General features: G+C 39.6%; 1 protein-coding gene across 1 annotated transcript; it reads right to left on the reverse strand.

Moving 5' to 3' along the window:
* Positions 1 to 1,017: 1,017 nt before the first annotated feature.
* Positions 1,018 to 2,621, reverse strand: RWDD3 (RWD domain containing 3). The gene is made up of 3 exons (XM_009876580.1): positions 2,140 to 2,621; positions 1,323 to 1,438; positions 1,018 to 1,224 (listed from the first exon to the last, which is right to left on the reverse strand). The coding sequence occupies exons 1-3, from the start codon at positions 2,413 to 2,415 to the stop codon at positions 1,110 to 1,112; spliced, it is 507 nt and encodes a 168-aa protein (XP_009874882.1). The 5' UTR covers positions 2,416 to 2,621; the 3' UTR covers positions 1,018 to 1,109.
* Between the last annotated feature and the right edge of the window lie 5,218 nt (positions 2,622 to 7,839).

Below are 7,839 nucleotides of genomic sequence, written 5' to 3' on the forward strand. Positions count from 1 at the left end.
CATCCAGTCTTGCTAGAGAATGGTATCCAGTAAAACAGAAAGCAAAGGACATTTATAATTCTAAGAAATAAATATCCAATTCTCCCTAGGCAAATGGAACTTGCACAACTTAATTTGTAAAGATGACGTATATAATTTGTAATATTATATTGAAGTAAAACACAAACTAATAAAAAAATCATAAGCTGGCCAAGGCCACTGACCAGTCACTAAAAAAATTATAGGGGTGGGGAAATGTTAATAGGGAATTGTAACTTACCAGCTTCTCAAATGACAGGAGACTTTACAGAAGTCTTGAGAGACAGAAGACTGAAGTCTGATGCATACACTGCTCTGACAGTTTAATTGAATCAAGATATCTCAAGATGCACAGATAGTAAAACCAGATAAAGTACAAAAAGGAATCTGTAAACTACCAAAGAAAATATTACAATGGGCTTTACCTTAACTTTTTAATCAATTTAAATTCTTCACTTGAGTGTTTTTATACATTTTAGAATAAAAATGAACATTCAGAAATATACTTGTAAGTTTTTTCAGGCCCCAAGTGACATGAGCTTTTTCTTTAAATCAACAGTCTAACATTTATAGTCAAATAAATGGAGGAAAAGTCGACAGATGAACACCAAAGGGATATTAAGCATTTGCTGTCCTCACATATTCAAATCTGTTTGCTATGCTTTTTATAGAAATGTCTTCGTATAAGTTTTCAAAGCAAAATGAATCACGCTTTCTAGCAGGCCATTATGAAGAAACACTACCATGAGAGATGAAACCCAAAACACTGAAAAACAGGGACTGCAAAACAGAGCCTAACTAGAAGACTATTATTTTAACATGACATTTTCCCAATCTCTCATGATTGCCACGCAATTACCACAATTAACTCAATATTCCTTGGAAAAAGTTATCAATACATAAATGCAAAAAAAAAAAAATCAGTTCTTAACACATGAATTGCCTTCTCCTTTCTTGTAAGAGGAGGGCTACTTCTGGCTTTTTTTGCAGAAAAGATCTAACATTTTTTGCCAAATTAGTCCTTTAATCTTCCATCAGCACCTGCAGTCAACTACTGCTTTGGTTGAAGAGTCCAGCGTTTTCTTTTAATTTTATTTTAAGAGAGGAGGCACAAACTCTGAGAAAAGAGTCGTAAGTCCTGCAGCATCAAATTCCTTTTGTAGTTCATCCAGTGTTGAATACTCTTTAACTTCAAACATCTGAAACCTACATTGTAAAAGGGAAACTCATGAGTATGCTTAGATTTGTCAGAACGTAATTATCAATTCTGTTACTTTTCTGTTCACAACAGTACTAAATTATACCTTTTATACTGTGACTGTACTTTTGTCTCACAGAGTACACTAATCATTTTCTCTCTGCATTTTTTCCCACTTGAGTCCACATCTACCTTAGAAGTTTTCTGAAGAATCAAGTACTCCTAAATGACAAAAAAGAACAAAACATTAAATGTCACCTAGTATCTTTGAAGTTTAGTAAAATGCAAAAATCTATGCGAAACATACTTTTTTTTCTTGAAGACAGCAATGAAACTTTGAAAGTGCCCATCCCAAAAAGTACATGGCTGTTTCTATTCATCAGCTTGAAGCTAAGAACAGTCTTAAGTGATTAGAGAAGAGGAGCTTGAAAAGCCAAAACATTCTCCTCCAGTATCACCACAAAAACCTGCCCTAACGCAGCGGGAGTTCATAAGCACGACAAGAAGTACAAAGCCGAGGTGTGCACCAGGAGCACCATGTGGTCTAACTCACAGTTAGCAACGGGCAAGAGATATGCCTGTTATTAATTTCTCATTACAAAGTTTGTTTCCTGGGGCATCTGAGAAATACAGGAGACTGAACCTACATCTATCACAGCCAGGAAACACAGGGAATACAGGGGTATAATTACAGTAGGAAGCAAAGCAATACAGGCCACAGGTAGACAGGCATCACTGGTTTCTTCCTCATAGATTATCTTCTTTTTCTTAAATTCAGAATAAAGCTGTTGGACTTCCCTACCTTCCTCATGACCAACCTGCTTCCAAAATTGTTAAACTTAAAAAAACACATATTAAATATTCAGACACACAGATTTCAGTGGTAAATCAATGTAACCAGTCAACATTCATTGTTCCTGCACCTTAATGTTGCTCCTGTCGCCCTGAAGAAGAATCAATATTATCTTGCCCATGAACATCAGTCTTCCAGTCAGCCTTAGGTCTGAAGCCCATTTTTCCACAGTTTTGACGTATTTTGCCTTTGCTCTCATATGATCTAAATGCAAAAGGAGCATCCAGATACCGTCCTCTGTACTTGTTCCCTTTGACAAAGTGGTTCTTTCATTGCAAACTGTTGCTGATTGCTTAATGACATATTTCAGATGCTGCCGTATCCAAAGAATCAGATCATGTACCATGGGTTCAGAAAGATGCTTCTTTGCTTGTTCAAGTAATTTATCTTTCACGTCCTTACACTGGGCCCTTGTAAGCTGGTCTGAGTTAACAGAAATATCTGGTAGAGTTGATGGGTAATTGACTGGTAAATGAAATAACAGCTTTAAAAGTACATCTGTATCCAGCAGTTCTTTCACACTGATTTGAATTCTAAATGTGATTCCATGTGTCTCTGGAAAGTATAAAAAATAAATATTAATAGTTTGCTTGAAGTTGAAATACATGTATATTATTAAGTTGTGTTATTTTCTTTACCAATTCAATTCAGACTGCCATTCTATATAAAATAAAGGGGGGGGGGTTGCAGGGTCGGGGATTGCAACTAATAGCTCAAGCTATACTTGCAGGGAATACTGAAATGAAACACTTCCAAATCATACTAGAAGGAAAGTTATTAACACATTCTAAAAAACATTCTCTCTCAGAAACACTTAAGTCAGCTTCTACAGCTCAACAGCAGCAGCAGGAACAACTGAAAAGTGAGACCTTTTGGGATGGACTCAGCACTGCCTTAACTTTGCTCCTAGAGAAATTTGTAAGACTTCTAACATCAACACCAGCACAAGGCAAACAGACTTGTACTGAGCACTTTTCAAGACAATCATTCAAAAGCACTACACTAAAGAGTAGCTGCACACTAAAGAGAGACTTGGGAAAGAAAAAAGTCAGATTCTTTGTCCCCTACAACTTTCAGAGAAAATATGGTTAATTCTTTTCTACCAACTTCTCTGCATTTACAACAGTTGGATTGACATAATAAAAACATCTCTGTTGTAAATATGACTCTAGATACTATATACGTACAGAGATAGATGCATGTATTGTACAGAGATACACACATGTATTTTATATAAATATAAGTGTATGTATCTGCATATGTACTCCAAACCTGTTGTTGGTCTACTTTAGAACATCATTATTTTCAGAGCAAAAAGGATACATATAGTATCTAAAAAGAAGAGCAAAAGACCACATCCTCCTGATAAATCACATCATCAAAGATGCTGAATATGAAAGTTATGTACAGTAATTCCGGCAATAGACCTTCTTGACTAAAACAATACAAAACTTCATAAAGTGAAAAGCAGGGACAAAGACCTATCCTACTTGTGCTCCTCTTCCATGAAGAAAGGGATAACAGATAAAAGACAATCTTCTTCAGATGTTCTCTGCTTCATCCCTTTGATGCATTCTAAACACTTCACCCCTTTTCTTTAAAAAATTGCTAAAATGTCAGGTTGATTCATTCCATGAGGGCAGAAGAAGCGGGATTTGAAAAGCAGATTAGAGCAGAGCTGAGTTTCAGAGGAGCTCTTATGAAGTGACTTGCTGCCTTCTCCCCCTACCTTATCTTACCTTCCTTTATATGACAGTCATTTGAATTATGTTTGATTACTATTGCCGATGCCACTAACCAACCTCAGTGCTCTCTAGGTTTTTATATTTGAACCCTACTAAAAAAATGAAAGAACCTAAAAGCGATTTGGACAGACACAAGCACTTTGGAGGACTTAGCCAGGGGCTTGTTTTCAAACCTTCCTGTGTCATATGAAGAACTCTCTAAGCCAGAGCAGCCACAAAATAAAATAAGGAAGCCCTCCATACCCAATAATCAAACTCTAGCATTACTATAAAGAGGTCTCCAAACATACACAAAGCATTGCTACCTAAACAGAGTCAAATCCAGTGCCCAAAGTAGTGGATGCAAATCCAGTAAATCAAATTACATTACACCCGTCCATGATCATACCTACAGGCACTACCTGTCAAAGCCTGTTCCCTGCCAATGCCAACAGGAGTTGGTCCACAGTTTTCTCAGACCCTGTAAAAGGTTCCAGACTATTTTTACGGCAAGTTTATTCCTCAGAAATGTACCACCCTTGGAAGAGACTCGAGTCTCCAGAGTGTCCACCTGGCAGCATGTGGCCCTCGCTCAGGGGCAGTAGCTATGCAGGAGGACTTTAAGCCTTCCCATTCCAAACTCCGCCTTCTGCTGCCTTGACAAACGTTTCTTACTGGGCACCAGCAACAGCAGCCCCTCTGCCATGACACCAGGCTCGGCACACTCCAAAAGAAAAGCCTGCACTGCATCTCTCGGGATCCCCAGCACCTTCTTGGCCACCACGGAGGGTCCTCGCACACACCTGAGCATGGCACACAGACCATGCCAGCCGCTCCAGCTCCTTCCAGCCGCCCCGCAGACAGGGCAGCCCCAGCAGGCACGCTGCCAGAGGAAAGCAAGCTGCCTTTGGCTGAACCGTATTAACCTTATTACACTCCTGCCCGTGAATCAAACTATGTTGCCAAGACATTTTAAAATGCACAGCATATAAATGAGTTGAAGAACACTACTCTGTTGCCAGCTTAGTTACACTGACAGGAAAACACGTTACCTTTCTGGTAATCCTCCTAGGATTTTTTCACTAGCTTGTCGTAACAGATCTCACCGACTCTGAAGTGACTGAGGGATAAACAGACAGGCCAACCTGCCCCTTCGGCAAGGGCCTCCCGCTGCAGTGATCGTACTCGTGAGCCTGCACCAATCTCACACCTTCCCCTGCAATGAGGAACTCCTCCAAAGGAAGTGGCGCAGCCGTGCGGCCCAAGGTGTGTCACCCTGAGCCGTCGCAAAACGCCCAGCCGTGCTTCTTGACATCTCCTTCAGACCTACCTTTAAAATGGAGAATGAGTTCAAAATGTTTGTGGGATTACAGCGTCTAAAGTTTATTTAAACATTCCAGCGTCCATTTTCTGCACCAGCGCTGCAGACGGCTGGCAGAACAAAGAGCAAACCCCCGTCGCCCTGTAACAAGGTTCTAAAGAAATATTTCCTTTGTTTGCACATGCTGCAAGGTCTGAGTTGTCTTCACAGCAAAATGGTGATTATTTCTGAAATGAAAGGTTGGGTATGACCGTTCTGCTGGCATTTAATGTGCTAATAAGACTAAGCTCAATATATTTTAACTCATTTTCCCCCATGGCTGCATGCTTATCAGTATATTTAGCTCTAACGTACTTCAGATTTTTTCTTACGTTCCACGTCAACCAGACAGATATGCCCCTCCTCTCCTACCCAAAGGCATTTTATGCAACACATGCAGTCTATTTTTAAATTCAGAAAATGGCACCTACTAACGTACAAGCTTAGAATATATAAATATATTTTTCTAGCAAGCTTGGTGAGCAAACCAGAAGAGAACAGATTAACGGGGAAATTATGGATTTCTATCTCTAGTGTTAATCTATGTAAACAGATATGTAAGGTAAAAAAAGATATGCTGTAATTAGTTTATATAAATTCATCACCACATAGGTTTTGCTAAAAACATATTTTACATTCTAAAACTCCATCATTAAATTCCAGAAAGCCGGAGTTTTTACCATACCAAGAGACCTGCAAAAGCATTTTCTTACATTCCTCAAAACAATAAATCCCCAATGGCCTCCTTTTAGATCCTGTGGATCTACACACAAATTACTCTTAATGTATTAGAGATAGTATAATTTAAACTGCAAGTTACTTCCGTGCACTGTTTGTCAATGGCAATTTACATGATTTGAAGAGATAAAGCAAAGATAAGCTAATGAATATAGAAAAAGTTGACTGTATACAAACTAAAGGATTCCGTAGCTCTATGGCGAAAGAGAAGTAAATTCCCAACGTAGGGAAACCACCAAGCATCACTGTTGCAAATAATCTTTTCAATTCCAGAAGATGACGGAAATCAACCAGATATGTCTGACCCTAACCCATCATGAACACAGCCTGGCCAAAGGCCTAGAAGTTCACATCATGTCAATATAAATGTAACAGCCTCTTCCCATTGGGCACTTGTAGCACTTCACTTTATGTTCCATGAAGGTTTCCCAAGCCCTTTACACCCAGCTAATTCATAAACACAAAATTATTTTTCTGTGTGAAGCACAGAGAAGGATATGTGTGTATTTCTCCAACTTATTTGGAGGAACAGACATGTATATGCAATGTTTGGATACATTCACATTTTTTAAAATAAACATCTGTTAAGCCTTGATACTGTACTTTCAAACTATGCCTGAAATAACAATCCTGAACTTTCTGACTAACAAAACTCTTTTGAAACAATTCATCAATCATATTATCATTTTTCAAAAACAGAACTCCAAATACCAATCAAAAAAATGGCAACATTACCTGCCTACATTGGAGCAAGAGATGTGTCATGCAGATCTAGACACATAATTACACTTTTTGATTACCTCAACTGTGCTCCATGCAGACGCTCATGTCTTCATCCCTCTGAGGCTGTCTACGCTCAAAGTCCTCTTTTTAAGTAACCACTTGCTCTTCTGTACAAATCTATTTCAACAACTCTTGCAAATAAAACTTTGAGCTTTGTTCAATTAATTTTTTAGTAACTGTTTTAGTTTACGTGAGTCATTCAAGAGCACCCACGTGTAATTTCACACCAAAGCACCATAAAATTATTTTCACAGAATGGCTGAGGCTGGAGAAGATGACCTGCAGAGATCCCTTCCAATGTCCCCACTCAAGCAGCGCCACCTACAGCAGGCTGCCCAGGGCAACATGCAGATAGCTTTTGAATATCTCTAAGGATGGAGGCCCTACAACCTCTCTGGGCAACCTATTCCATTGCTTGGTCACAGTAAAAAGCATTTCTTTACCAATCTCATTTCTTTTGGGCTGAGTATGTATGCAAACAAAATCTGATGCAGGCCCGTGGATCCACTGTTTACAGCATTCTCCAGGACTTTACTGCAGTCCAACCAGCAGGACACCAGAGAACAGTGATACAGAATATATGCATATTCTCTGTGTGTGTGTGTGTGTGTGTCTGTACGTACACACACACACTTTCAACAAACACATAGGAGAGTTGACACATCTGTGGTAGGCACTAAACAAAATTTCCTTATGCTCTGGATCTGGACAGACATGCAACACTTGCATACTCCACCTCGACACTTTCTTTAAGCCTGATACTAACTGCTGTCATACAATGGAACTGCTGAGATTTATTCTCCCTTGCTGAAGAGGCATCTTCAGAGCACTGTGATGGCAATGACTGATAAAAGTCACCTCTTAAAATCATGTTCTGATCAACAGCCACCATGGCTGGTGCAGACAATGTGGAGCAGAGGAGTCTACTCTTTTGTTGTTCCTAGCCTAGAGCATCCAGCAGCTGATGGGAGCAAGTGCTACAGACCTCACATTCCCACCTGCAGCCTTAGCATCCCGTAGAACCTACAGCCGTACACACACTGCTGAAGCTGGAGAACATTCGGTACTTTATAAGGCCCAGACCGTTACCTTACACCCCGAAACAGACAGAGGTGGCCCAAGGCTTCTCATGCACAGCCACAGCTACACACCCATTAAACACTGC

This window comes from Apaloderma vittatum, unplaced genomic scaffold (assembly GCF_000703405.1).
Source record: "Apaloderma vittatum isolate BGI_N311 unplaced genomic scaffold, ASM70340v1 scaffold44119, whole genome shotgun sequence".
NCBI lineage: Eukaryota > Metazoa > Chordata > Aves > Trogoniformes > Trogonidae > Apaloderma > Apaloderma vittatum.